At 45.7% G+C, this 14,076-nt stretch overlaps 1 protein-coding gene across 1 annotated transcript in view; it reads left to right on the forward strand.

The window, feature by feature from the left end:
* The window catches only part of TNFRSF21 (TNF receptor superfamily member 21), a 37,689-nt gene that overhangs the window by 10,727 nt on the left and 12,886 nt on the right, over window positions 1–14,076 (forward strand). Inside the window, exons 3-4 of the mRNA XM_083606539.1 lie at window positions 1,404–1,910; window positions 8,402–8,667. Coding sequence (XP_083462665.1) covers window positions 1,404–1,910; window positions 8,402–8,667 — 773 coding nt within the window. The remainder of the gene's footprint in view (window positions 1–1,403; window positions 1,911–8,401; window positions 8,668–14,076) is intronic.

The raw sequence follows: 14,076 nt of genomic DNA on the forward strand, positions 1-14,076 counted from the left end.
ATTCAACATCTTTATCAACGACTTGGATGATGGACTCAAGGGCATCCTGATCAAATTTGCAGATGACACCAAAGTGGGAGGGGTGGCTAACACCCCAGAGGACAGGATCACACTTCAAAACGACCTTGACAGATTAGAGAACTGGGCCAAAACAAACAAGATGAATTTTAACAGGGAGAAATGTAAAGTATTGCACTTGGGCAAAAAAAATGAGAGGCACAAATACAAGATGGGTGACACCTGGCTTGAGAGTAGTACATGTGAAAAGGATCTAGGAGTCTTGGTTGACCACAAACTTGACACAGATAGGTAGCCGTGTTGGTCTGCCATAGTCAAAACAAAAAAATTTTTTTCCTGCCAGTAGCACCTTAAAGACCAACTAAGTTAGTTGGCATGACATGAGCCAACAGTGTGACGCGGCAGCTAAAAAAGCCAATGCAATTCTGGGCTGCATCAATAGGAGTATAGCATCTAGATCAAGGGAAGTAATAGTGCCACTGTATTCTGCTCTGGTCAGACCTCACCTGGAGTACTATGTCCAGTTCTGGGCACCACAGTTCAAGAAGGACACTGACCAACTGGAACGTGTCCAGAGGAGGGCAACCAAAATGGTCAAAGGCCTGGAAACGATGCCTTATGAGGAACGGCTAAGGGAGCTGGGCATGTTTAGCCTGGAGAAGAGGAGTTTAAGGGGTGATATGATAGCCATGTTCAAATATATAAAAGGATGTCACATAGAGGAGGGAGAAAGGTTGTTTTCTGCTGCTCCAGAGAAGCGGACACGGAGCAATGGATCCAAACTACAAGAAAGAAGATTCCACCTAAACATTAGGAAGAACTTCCTGACAGTAAGAGCTGTTCAACAGTGGAATTTGCTGCCAAGGAGTGTGGTGGAGTCTCCTTCTTTGGAGGTCTTTAAGCAGAGGCTTGACAACCATATGTCAGGAGTGCTCTGATGGTGTTTCCTGCTTGGCAGGGGGTTGGACTCGATGGCCCTTGTGGTCTCTTCCAACTCTATGATTCTATGATTCTAGACCTTCTATCCTAGAACTATCTCCCTTGCCCTTTGCAATTATTCGCAACCTCTTCAGTCTGGCTGTCTTGGCCTCCAGCAGTCGAGCAACAGAGCGCCCCTTTCCCAGAAGCGCATTCCCTATTAAACAAAATTTGGGGCTGTTGTTGATACAAATGTATGGGTCATGAGGTTCAACTTGCTGCTTCCACCCAATTCTTCCTGTGGATGCTGTTATGTGTATATTTGTTTGCCCTCACATAACATAAATGAGAACCCCCTTTGTAAGTCCTCTAGGAATCAATTGTACTTAAAGGGCATTTGGGCCAGAGCTACAGCAAGAGTGGGTAGGTTATATACCTGCTGCTCTAACATCGCATTTGTTTTTCAGGTGTGAACGCTTCGGTTTCCAATTTTTCTGCCACCCCTACCCCAAATGTGTCCGTTGACATGGTGGAGCCAACCAACAGCTACAATGGGACTTCAAAGAATGAGACTGTAGTTGTCAACGTGACTGATGTGGGATATGCTACGCCTATGAATCACCAGCAAACCTATTACCATAAGCACGCCCCTCCCATCCTGAAAATACAGCCAGCGCTGGAAATGAGTGGCAGTGTGAAATCCAGCATTCCCTACAACCCCCCCAAGAGAGGCTCTCCAAGGCAGGCCGCCCACAGGCATTTTGATATCAATGAGCACCTGCCCTGGATGATCGTGCTGCTGCTGCTGCTTGTGCTGGTGGTGATCGTTGTGTGCAGTGTCCGTAAAAGTTCGCGAACTCTAAAGAAAGGACCACGGCAGGATCCCAGTGCCATTGTCGAAAAGTCCGTTTTGAGAAAATCTTCCACTCTGACTCAGAACAGGGAGAAATGGATCTACTACTGCAATGGACATGGTGAGTGATGTCGAGCAAATTCCACAAATGAAACCTAGAGAATTCTGTTCATAACTGAAATTGTTCATCCTGTTTAACTTAAAACAAGAGTTTTGCAGCACATTAAAGACCATGCTATTGAAGCTGGCATTTTTCAGTTGGGGAAAAACAGCTTTGTGACAAGATGGGATGGCAGCTTGGAGTAGGAAAACAAGCGATGGGGATAGGATCTTTCCCACCTCCACCTGCCCCAGAACTAGAGATTGGAATCTCCCATGGCTACTTTTTGGAAAGAAGCACGGCCATTCCGAAACAGCAGCTTAAAAGTTGCCTCTGGTTTGATCCTAAACTTAAAGCACTATTGAAGTGGAATGGCGTGCCTTGACGAACTTTGTATTCGTAAAAGCTGTTTGCTATTAACTCCTGAGTCTCTGTGATGTGGCAATTATCTCAAAATGGCTCAGCAGGTTAACGCAAATGCTGATGTGGTCCATTTCTCTTGCGTGTTTGCTGGCTTATCTGCCTGTGTATGTGCCAGGTGTATTCTTGCATTACTTAAGGCACGGTTCTTCAAATAGTTCCTATAAGGATACTAGTATACCGTATTTTTCGCCCCATAGGACGCACCGGCCCATAGGACGCACCTAGTTTTTTGGGGGGGAAATAAAGGGGAAAAATTTTTATTTCCCCCCCAGGTGCGCTGTGCTAAGCTGCTGAGCTCAGCGCGCCCCAAGCTTCTAGGTGCCGGCAAGGTCTCCGCTAGCCGTGGGAGAGCCGCGCGGCTCTCCCAGGGCTAGCGGAGCACTGCGCTAATCCCGAAGCTTGGGGCCTGCGGAGCTCAGCGCACCCCAAGCTTCTGGGTGCTGGCAAGGTCTCCGCTAGCCGTGGGAGAGCTGGGTCTCCCACAGCTAGCGGATAGCTTCCTGAAGCCTGGAGAGCGAGAGGGGTTGGTGCGCACTGACCCCCCTCGCTCTCCAGGCTTCAGCGAAAGCCTGCAGTCGCCCCATAGGACGCACACACATTTCCCCTTCATTTTTGGAGGGGGAAAAGTGCGTCTTATAGGGCGAAAAATACGGTAAATGCATAACATTTCCATTGTCTTCAGCAGAGAATAAAGTGAGAAAGCCCAGAATGGCTATCATAATACTGTTGATGGATCAGTCAGCTGAAAAATGTATGCAGGCTTCCAAGTTAGTTTTCTTATTCAGCAGAATAGAAATATGCTCAAGGTTGTGGAGAGTCCTCAGGACTACTTTGAATTACTGTCTTCAGAGATGGCTAAGCCCCAGTTCAGGGACCCAATCTGCCCCCTTCCCAGGAAAAAGAAATAAAGTAGGCTGTGCTGGGGTGAGCAGAGCCCAGTGCCTGCTGTGCAACTGGGACTTGCACAGTTGGCTGAAGAGAGAGGGCTTATTTGGCTTGTGGGGGGTGGTTGCCCCCATTTCTGGCTACCCCAGCTGTGTGCATTGTACCCTGCAGTGCTGGCAAAAGTAAAATTTAGCTCTTGGGTCAGGAAAGGTTAGCCAGCCCTCCATTAAACTATGCCACAATTTTAGGTTTAATCTTCCTCAAAAATATATTCTGCTACAAAACTTAAATACAGAATCAGTGATTATACATCACAGATGGTTTTAAGACTTCCACCGCTTTTATATATTTGCAGCAGGAGCTCCAGAGAGAGAGAGAAGCTTTGCTCCTGGCCTTTTCCCCCCTGTGATACCCCACCATTGCCATTAGTTTTAGTCTAGCACACTTTTGTGCCCCCTTTGGCAGGCCCACTTGCAGCTTCACCCCCCACCTCTGGCATTAAACCTGAATAGGGAATTCTGCATTCATTCATAAAGCCAAGGCTCTTCTCTCCGCCTCCAGTTACTTTTGGCAAATGGGAACACACAGCTTTTCCAAGTGATTACATGAAAGTGGGCTGCTGACTGCATCTTCCTCAACTTGAAATGCTTCTCTAGAGGCTGTACTCTTTTCTTTTTCTTTTTAAACAAACATAGATGCTGCCTTCACTTCACTCTAGGGGAGGCTCCTTGTTTAACATGAACTGCCTAGTTCCTGGAATATAGATTTTCAAGCAACTTATAGGGTCTTCACCTGAGTCACCCTGCCAGTGCGTTCTTTCTCTGGAATTTGCCGATAGCTGCCTCCAAGCTGGCTAATGCTTAATGGCGCTATGCAAGTATCCTGGGGCGGGAGCCTGCCTGTTAGCCTTTGCTTGCTTGATGCCTCACTCCTCCCCAGGAGGCAGGGAACCAAACCGAAGCCACTCTTAGCAAAACCGGTCACTGTGACGCACGCTGCCAGAAAGGGCTGCCTTTCCTAGTTGTTTCAGTCTGTTGCTCTTAATTGATCCCTTTGCCCTTAATTTGCCCCTTCTTCTTTTTTAAAAATAAATGTTATTGTTGCAACACAAACACACACGACACTAAAAGAATAAACTTAAAAAGAAAATACTGTACAAATGCAAGTACGAATATAGACACAAATACTAAACAAATAATAAACATATCACCATATTTCACTTCTTGCTTTCTTCTAATTGACTTCCTTTGTCCTCAACGTGGGTTTAAAACCAGAGCAACGCACAGAAATGCCGTTTGCCTTCCTGCTGGAGCGGTACCTATTTATCTACTTGCACTTCGTGCTTTCGAACTGCTAGGTTGGCAGGAGCTGGGACTGAGCAACGGGAGCTCACCCCGTTGCGGGGATTCGAACCGCCGACTTTCTGATCGGCAGGTCCTAGGCTCTGGTTTAACCCACAGTGCCACCCGCGTCTACTTTCATATTTAATAAACTGTTTCCTTCTCATTTCGTTTTCTCCTACTTTTCTTTCTATTTTAGACTTTTACAGCTTAATTTGTTTTGCAAAAGTTAATCAAAACAAGTCCACGTATTAATTTGAGGACACTGCTTTTTAAGATAATCTCTATTTTCCCCATTCCTTTTGAAATTTTTGTTTAGACCGACCCCTAACTGCATCTGTCATTCTAGCCAACTCAAAGTAATCACATAATTTTTCTTGCCATTCTTTTTTTGTTGGTCTGACTTGTTTTTCCAATTTTTGGCAATTAAGATTCTTGCCGCAGATGTTGCGTACAGGAATATTTTTGTGTTTTCCCCAGTGATATCTGAATCTAATATTCCCAATAGAAAAGCTTCTGGGTTGTTTTTTTACGAAAGTTTATTTAAATATTTTCTTCAACTCCTCATATACCAAATCCCAGAAGTTCTTAATTTTATCACAGGTCCACCACATATGTAGGAGCGTCCCTGCTGCTTGACTGCACCTCCAGCAGAATTTAGATTTTGTTTTATACATTTTAAATATTTTGCGTGGTGTTAAATACCATCTATAAAACATCTTTAACAAATTTTCCTTTATCGTCTCACAAGCTGCAAATCTTCAATTCTCTTTCCATAATTTCCCCCATGATGATAACTGAATAGGTTTGCCTATGTCCATTGCCCATTTAATCATTACCTCTTTTACTTGTTCATCCTTCACCTCCCACTCTAGTAAAGTTTCATACATTTTTGAGATTACCTTTGTCCTATTTTGTAACAATTCTTTGTCCTATATTCGAATTTCTCTTGCAAAACCTTTTTTGTTATCTGTTCTGAACACTTCCGAACAGTGTTCTGATGGTGGTACTGAATCCACCCTGTTTGGTGATGTTTTACTTCCTCATATTTTTTCAGTTTCAATTTGTTATCTTTTTCTTCTAGTAATAAATTTGCCCCTTCTAGGCAAACTATGCAAGTTGAGCCCTGAAGGAGAAAGCTGGACTGGGCAGGGCTGACAGGGGGCAATGAGGTAGGGTGTTCATGAGCAGGGGGACAGAGGGCATCTTTCCCAAGCACCCCCCCCCCAAAAAAGGGGGGGGACTGAAGCCAGCACAGGAAAGGAGGATGGAATCATGGAAATTAAATGGAAAAGAAAACAGGGAGGGTTTAGATAAAGGAGGAAATTAATTGGAGCATATGTGATTATTATTATTTTTTAAGATCCATAACCTTGGTTTAGTTGATCCATAAGCCTATAATCTCATGGAAAGCAGTAGCATAGAAAATGTTTATATCCTACAAAATGATCATTTTAATATTTTTTCCCAAGTAAATACCACCCAGTCTAATGAGACTTAGTTCACGTACATAAAAATGAAAGCTCGGGATTTGTGACTTTGCCAACTGCTGCGATTTGGGGATAAGGGGAAAGCCGATCTGCAATATCTGTTCAATGAGAATGGCAGTCTGCAAATACTCAAAACTACCTTGCAGCTTTAAATTGCCTTTGTCCTGCTCCCCTTGCCCCCCTCTCAGTCCTCCTCACAAGCTCTTCCAGGTGATTTGTGTTTATGATGTGGCGTTGTTTTCTGTCCATGTTTGGGTTATTGTGTGCTGAGCCTAGTTAGCTTTTTGTTAGAGAAAGGCACTCCACGCGTGCTCAGAGGTACTGGCTTGAGTTGGGCTGGTGTTAGACTCTGTAGTGAGGAAGTCTCAAGCTTGTTGAAAGCCTAACGTAATATAGTGAATAAGAGCAATTATTTATCAGCTGGCATTCCCCCTGCTTCAAGTCTCAGCACTATCATGAACTCACAAGGTGACTTGAGGCAGGCCACAGTCTTACACCCCCTTGATGTGAGAGTCTGCCTAACTTTCCAAAGTACTGTAAAGATTGCTGTGATATATATTCCAGGGAGTTGTTAGACTGCGGAGAAAACAATCATTTTAAGGAGTAGTAGATTTATTGTGGCATAAGTTTATGGACTGGAGCTCACTGCATGCATCTGTGAGTACTCTGTACTACAAAATGTCATGCTGCAATAAAGCTGTTTGTTTTCCACTGTCAGAAGATTCTTGCAGTCGGTGGAATTCAGTGAGTTTGGCAAGAGTTCCCTTAAGAGATTCTTTCAATACTGTTAAGGGAACTCTTCTCGAACCCACTGAATTCTACTGATGGTAGCAGATTGGCAGGGCGAATGGAGGTGGATCACCCCCACTTGATAGACGCACTGACAAACACAGCATTCCTCAGATCCAAAGATCTTCCAAAGGACCGCTGCAATGTCCTACAGGGGCAGTGGGAGGGCAACCCCCCTGGGCCATGGACAAGGCTGTCTGCCTGAGGAAGGGAAGACTGATGAGCCAGAAGAGGCTCTAATGGCCTGTTGGCTTGCTTGATCAAGAACTCCATTCTGAAACTGCAGAGGTGCTTTCTGTGCAGCCAGTTTGCAATGGGGGCACATTTCACAGCTGTGTTCTGAGAGACTTGCAGCCAAAATGCCTTATCATGCTGGGACTTCAGCTCATATGTTGCGTTTGTATTTTTCATCTCTCCATCAGTACTAAACAAGGTACCTGGTCCCTGAGTTTTGTTTTAAAGCTGCTCTTTGAATAGAAAGGTCACTGCTTGCAATAAAAGGAAAGTTTTATTTCCTTATACTAGTGAGTTGGCTGTGCAGTCTCTCAGAATTTGGCATCAGCATAAATGCCAGAGTAATTCTAAAATACATTTGAGTTGTAACCAAGTGTTGAAGGTGGAAAGGAAATCATGGCTATCATCTTCAGTCCTCCTCAATTTAATATATATCTTGGTCTTTCAGCTTCAAATTCTTCTATGTGGTGCATGGCTTCCATGCTCCTGGTGGCAACAAACAAGTCTCCTTGTCCTTTGCTCCATTGCCAACGGGAAGCAGAAGCAGAAGACAATTGGCTGGCAGCCTTTGGCAATGAAGACAAATTAAAGGAGCCCTCCCACCACTTAGGGCATATGGGAAAGGGATGTTGAGGCCCAAAGTAAGCTGGATCCACAGGTTGCAAGAGGTATTTTCCTCATGTTCTCTCCTCTGGAACTTCACATAGAGGGAAATGGGGAAAGGTACCTTCTGGATGTCTGTAGAGCCCTGCGGTTCTGTATGGATAGATAAGTGAGACAGTTTCTACTAAGCTTTCTCCAGAGGTGGTCCAGGTCATCCATCCTTTTCAAATCCCAAAACTCTTCCTATTATTATCTTTTCAGTCATGGGGGAATGTTGCTCCCCATGGGCCCAACTCACCACTGCCAGACTCCAGTGGATACAACTTGGGGTTCTAGTAAAAAACAAAGTAGATCCTGAAAGTCCAAAGTCTGCCCATCTCTACAGTATGGGAATTGCAGAAGCACAAGCAACAATACCCATTTTTTTAAACCCTTCAAATTTAGGTGAACCAAAGTGGCATCGCCATAACTGCATGAGGCAATGATCAGGGCTACTCATAGGATCCCCAACTTGGCACATTTTTGGAGGACTTAAGGTGGCACCCTCAACTATTAAGAAAGCAAGAGCTTTGGTGTTTGCCTCTCAGTGAACCTTCTGGTTCAGAAGAAATATTAACCAGTAGACTACAAAAAAGCTTTTGAAATATCGCTGTGAGGGACCTTGTTGCTTGGTCCGAATATGCAACGATGACCCCTGGGAATACTAAGCAAAATTCAATTTTCTTTTGGTTTATCACCCGTCAAACAGGCATTGATATTCTGAAGCTGGTGGCAGCCCAAGTTGGAAGCCAGTGGAAGGAGATCTACCAGTTCCTGTGCAATGCAAGCGAGCGGGAGGTGGCTGCTTTCACCAGCAGCTATTCTGCAGACCACGAGAGGGCCTACGCAGCTTTACAGCACTGGACCGTCAGGGGCTCTGAAGCCAGCCTTGCCCAGCTGATCAGTGCTCTCCGTCAGCACCGGCGCACGGATGTGGTGGAGAAGATCAGGGGCTTAATGGAAGACACGACACAGGTAAGATACACATGTAATGCTTGGCTCTGTTAGCTCACGCCCAGCACAATCCTGACCATGTCAGCTCAGAGGTAAGACCTATTGGATTCAATGGGACTTCCTTTCAGGTAAGTGGAATTAGAGCTGCAGCATTAGTGAATTAAGGCTCGGTCCCTGCTGCTGATTTTGAGGCCTACAAACAGGATAGCCCTTTGTAGGGTTTAACTACCTTCATAGCACCATAGACTTGTAGAACTGGAAGGAAGACTGGTGGTCATCTGGTCCGGTCCCCTGCAATGCAGGAATCTTAACTCATATCTTTACATTCCTGGCAAAATGTTGCCAGTTTCTTATGGCCTGAAAGATTTTCCTCAACGATCTGATGGAGCTCCACTTTTTTGTGTACCATGAATTCATGGAACCTGGAGGAGATCATACTTCCCGTTTTGAGAGGTGGCTGTGCCGATAGATAATAACGGAACCCTTGTGTTCTATCCCCCCTTGGACCAGACCTTCGCCTCCTTCAGGCATCCTGGTATTGGTTACAGCTGTCAAGCAGGAATTGTACAGCAAAATACAGGGAGCTAGCAGAAGAATTCCCCTTTCCCCTTGTTTCCTTGTTCCTTGTTTCACTCCATGCTTCTGTAAGCAGTTGGGAGCCCTGAAATGACACTAGTACCTACCAATTAAGCAGTGCATAATGTAGTTTAAAGTTGCTTTCTGAAACAATTGGCCAGTGTCAATCCTATAGTTAAGTAGCAAAGTGGGACTTTACCACTATCTTCCAGCAATCTCTCAGTATTACGGAGATCCTGATTATACCACAGAGAGTGCACCATTTCATAATGCCAAGTCAGCAGCAGGTGATTTTCTACACATTTGTTTAAATCAGGTTTGCCTCTGCCTTTTATTTTTAAACTGTATTATACTTTTCCAAGCATGTTTCTGAGCACAATTCAAAGTGTTGGTGCTGACCTTTAAAGCCCTAAATGGCCTGGGTCCTGAATACCTGAAGGAGCTTCTCCACCCTCCTTGTTCAGCCCAGACACTGAGGTCCAGCTCCAAGGGCCTTCTGGCGGTTCCCTCACTGCAAGAAGCCAAGTTACAGGAAACCAGGCAGAGGGCCTTCTCGGTGGTGGCTCCCGCCCTGTGAAATGCCCTCCCATCAGATGTCAAGGAAATAATCAACTATCTTACTTTTAAAAGACATCTGAAGGCTGTTTAATGCTGTATTGTGTTTTTAACATTCAGTTGGGAGCCGCCCAACTGATGGGTGGGGTATAAATAATATATTATTTATCATTATTTTTATTATTATTACTTATGGGCATTCATGTTTCCTTTTTGCTGGAAATCTTCTCTCTGAAGAAAGACCTGACTAACGCAATTATGTGCTTTTCTGACAACATTGAGCTTTTGTTCTTGTTCGTGTTTTCCCTAGTAAATATACTTTGCAATAGATCATGGTATATCAAAAAGTTTTGTGTGTTATTGTGTTCCTTTCAGTGGGGCAGTTTTTTTACGAACAGGGTGCTGCATGAGTGACTCCTCAAGTCTGTTTTGTGTTATCTGAAATTTGCTCTCCTAGGCTTCATTCTTGTGGGTGCAAGATTCTCAGCTGTAACCTGAGCAGAGTCATCTGTGCACCAAGCTTGGCTTCTGATTCATTGTTTTAAATAATGAATACCTTTGTCTCACCATGTTATGCGCTGCAGTTCCTGTTCTAATTTTAAGCAGCAGAAAGCTAAGCATTTTTCTCTAACCTCTTCTTAACTGTGCCACATACAGCTGTTGTCTCTGTGTTCTGTGCTAGATGAGTTCTTGCATCAAATATTTGTGTCTAAAAGCTTAATGCAACATCACCCTACTTAAAATCATATCATGAATATGATTCTTTGTCTGTTATGTTTCTGTGGGAACTCAAAGGAACTGCAGAATGTGGTAGTGGGTGCAGACTTCAACTTGTATCTTAAGAATTCATTCCTTCGTTCATTCAAAGCTTCACAGAACAGCTTACATATCAGTATGATGAACAAAGTCCCTGCCCTCAGGCTAGCAGTGTGAAAAGACCTAGACACACGAGGAAAATGGACTGTCTTGTGAGGTGCTGGGCTCTCCTACCTTGGAGGTGTTTAAGCAGAGGTTGGTTGGCCATCTGTGAGGGAGGGATGCTTTGGCTGAGATTCCTGCATTGCAGAGGGTTGGACTAGATGACCCTCACGGTCTCCTCCAACTATGTCCCTTCTATGACAAAGGAATGGGGTGAAGTGTAAAGCAAGTAAATTCAGACAACAAATTCCTACTGCTTCTTAGAAAAAACATATGGATTTGAAACAGGTGGTTCACAGTTCGAAGCACAGGGCTTGTTGGGCTTTGCAAGGGAGCCAGAGGTTGCAACGTACCCTTACAAGGTGTGGTCTTGGTCATGGCTTTCATTGGCTTTTCTGGTTGCAAATGTACATTTTCAGTGGGTGATATCCAGCCAAGTCATAGTCTGAGTACTTAAAGTAATTCACTTAAGTCCATTGATTTCAATGGGCTTACTGTGAACATGGCTGACATTGACTATTGCTCAGTGCCTCACCCATGCCCGATGAAGTCTCCAAAGTGAAAGGAATACAGTGGTACCTCGAGTTAAGAACTGAATTCGTTCCGGAGGTCCGTTCTCAACCTGAAACTGTTTCTAACCTGAGGTACCACTTTAGTTAATGGGGCCTCCCAGTGCCGCCACACGATTTCTGTTCTCATCCTGAAGCAAAGTTCTTAACCCGAGGTACTATTTCTGGGTTAGCGGAGTCTGTAACCTGAAGCGTTTGTAACCCGAGGTTCCACTGTAGTTTCCATGGGGCAGATGGTGGGGCTTCAGTGCCTTGTGTGTAATTAATTCCTTGGCTCATCCCTATGACTACCGGAAAGAGAATAAATGAGGTAAAATGAGGAAGTGTGTAGATTTGCCCAATTCAAGCCAGTTGCAGAATTTGTGGTGCAGAAGTTTGATAACAGTTTTGCATACAGTCTTGGAGGTGACAGAAAATCAGTCCTGGGTTGTTGTGTTCAGTATTCTGTTAGTATCCATTCCTGCTCCAGTAGGATATCCGATAAGAAGTCATCATCGTCTGATCTGGATTTTGCATTCCATTGTCCCAGTGCAAAATCCTGGACACTGTTCATTTGAGTGTGGCATGTTTAAAAACCACTCTGTGCAGTACATGGGGACAGGAGAAACGGCCTTTTGCTGAGCTCGGCTGCTGGTTCATCTCTCTCAATACTGGGCTGGCATCGGCTCTCTGGGGTTTCAGAGGGGATAATCCCAGCCCTGCCAAGAGGGACCTTCTTCTGCATGCCGAGCAGGTGCTCTGCTGCCGAGCTACAGCCCTTCTCCATAGCAGCCGTTTGTCCAAGAACATCAAGTGTGTACAGGACTGACTGACTCTTTGGCAGAAAGCCAGCGGTGTTTCATAACAGCCTCCTAGTGTTTTGCTTACAGTACATGTACAGTCAGCAGATTTGCATGACATTTTTCCTGCATAAATTGGGCTTCTAAAAACTATTATTGCATGAATGCCATAAAACTGAAGGAAAGGAAAGCAGTCCCCTTGAGTGCATCTGGCTGGCTGGGTGGCTCTTTGTGTTCCCAGACCCTTGTCCCCATCGCCAGGATACTGTAAGTTGTTAGGGGTTCAAATAGACTTAATAATCCCTAATTCTTCCCCTCCCTTTTTAACTGACACTCTCAATGTTTCATAAGTCCTGGAATATTGGTACTGTCAGGCTGTTCAGGTTCTTGTTTGCAAACTAATACGTTTCTGTGTATATGGGAGGAGGGGGAAAGGGCCCTAAGTATGCAGAAATGACTGACTTGTTTTGGGTGGTTTTGCTTTGCTTTGCTTCCCAACCACCGAAGTTTGGTATTAAAGGTAAAGGGACCCCTGACCATTAGGTCCAGTCGTGGACGACTCTGGGGTTGTGGCACTCATCTCGCTTTACTGGCCGAGGGAGCCGGCGTACAGCTTCCAGGTCATGTGGCCAGCATGACTAAGCCACTTCTGGCGAACCAGAGCAGCGCACGGAAATGCTGTTTACCTTCCCGCTGAAGTGGTACCTATTTATCTACTTGCACTTTGTGCTTTCAAACTGCTAGGTCGGCAGGAGCAAGGACCGAGCAACGGGAGCTCACCCCGTCATGGGGATTCGAACTGCCGACCTTCTGATCGGCAAGCCCTAGGCTCAGTGGTTTAACCCACAGTGCCAGCTGCATCCCTATGGATGCTTGCAACAAAATGCTGCAGTGTGACAAATCCCCCAACAGGAATGCTCCTGTTCAAGCTGGGACCAGTCAAGAGCATTATGGGGGCTTCCCTGCGCCCCACCCTTCTGAAAGCTTTCATTCTGTGTCAGAGGGTTTCAACTTTCTTGGGTCCACGGCTCACTTGACCAACGACCTTCTTTCTGCGGGACCCCCGTGGGGTTCAGGAGCCCAGTTAGGTCACCCCTTGCCTGCAGCACTGGCAGCCCCTCACTCTTTTTCAAACACCCTTCCTTGTGGAGTGTTCCCTCAGCCTCCTCTCCTCTCACCTCTCCTTGGGATTCTTTTGGGCAGCCACTGCTGCCGCCCCGAATCTCTTGAGGTGCCTCCCAGAGGAGCCTGTAGCCAAGGCTGCTGCAACATGCAGCTGTGGAAGCCTTTGGGAGGCAGAGACGCAAGAGGGCATCAGAGGAGGGAGGGAAGGAAGGAAACAGGGCCAGAGGGCAGTTCTGCCCAAGGCACCCCTAACCATCATGCAAGGCACCCCAGGGTGCCACTGCACAGGGGTTGAAAACCACTGTTCTATGTGATATAACATGTGGAAACCACCAACGGGTACACAGGAACCGGGCCACCAACCAGCAGCAAACTCCGACTCCTGAAGACTTTTTGTTGTTGTTGTTTGGTCGTTTAGTGGTGTCCGACTCTTCATGACCCCCTGGACCAGAGCAGGCCAGGCACTCCTGTCTTCCACTGCCTCCCGCAGTTTGGTCAGACTCACGTTTGTAGCTACGAGAACACTATCCAACCATCTCATCTTCTGTTGTCCCCTTCTTCTTGTGCCCTCAATCTTTCCCAACATCAGGGTCTTTTCCAGGGAGTCTTCTCTTCTCATGAGGTGGCCAAAGTATTGGAGCCTCAGCTTCAGGATCTGTCCTTCCAGTGAGCACTCAGGGCTGATTTCCTTCAGAATGGAGAGGTTTGATCTCCTTGCAGTCCATGGGACTCTCAAGAGTCTCCTCCAGCACCATAATTCAAAAGCATCAATTCTTCGGCGATCAGCCTTCTTTATGGTCCAGCTCTCACTTCCATACATCACTACTGGGAAAGCCATGGCTTTAACTATACGGACCTTTGTTGGCAAGGTGATGTCTCTGCTTTTTAAGATGCTGTCTAGGTTTGCC

Source organism: Podarcis filfolensis (genome assembly GCF_964270895.1).
Source record: "Podarcis filfolensis genome assembly, chromosome: 3".
NCBI classification, from domain to species: Eukaryota; Metazoa; Chordata; class Lepidosauria; order Squamata; family Lacertidae; genus Podarcis; species Podarcis filfolensis.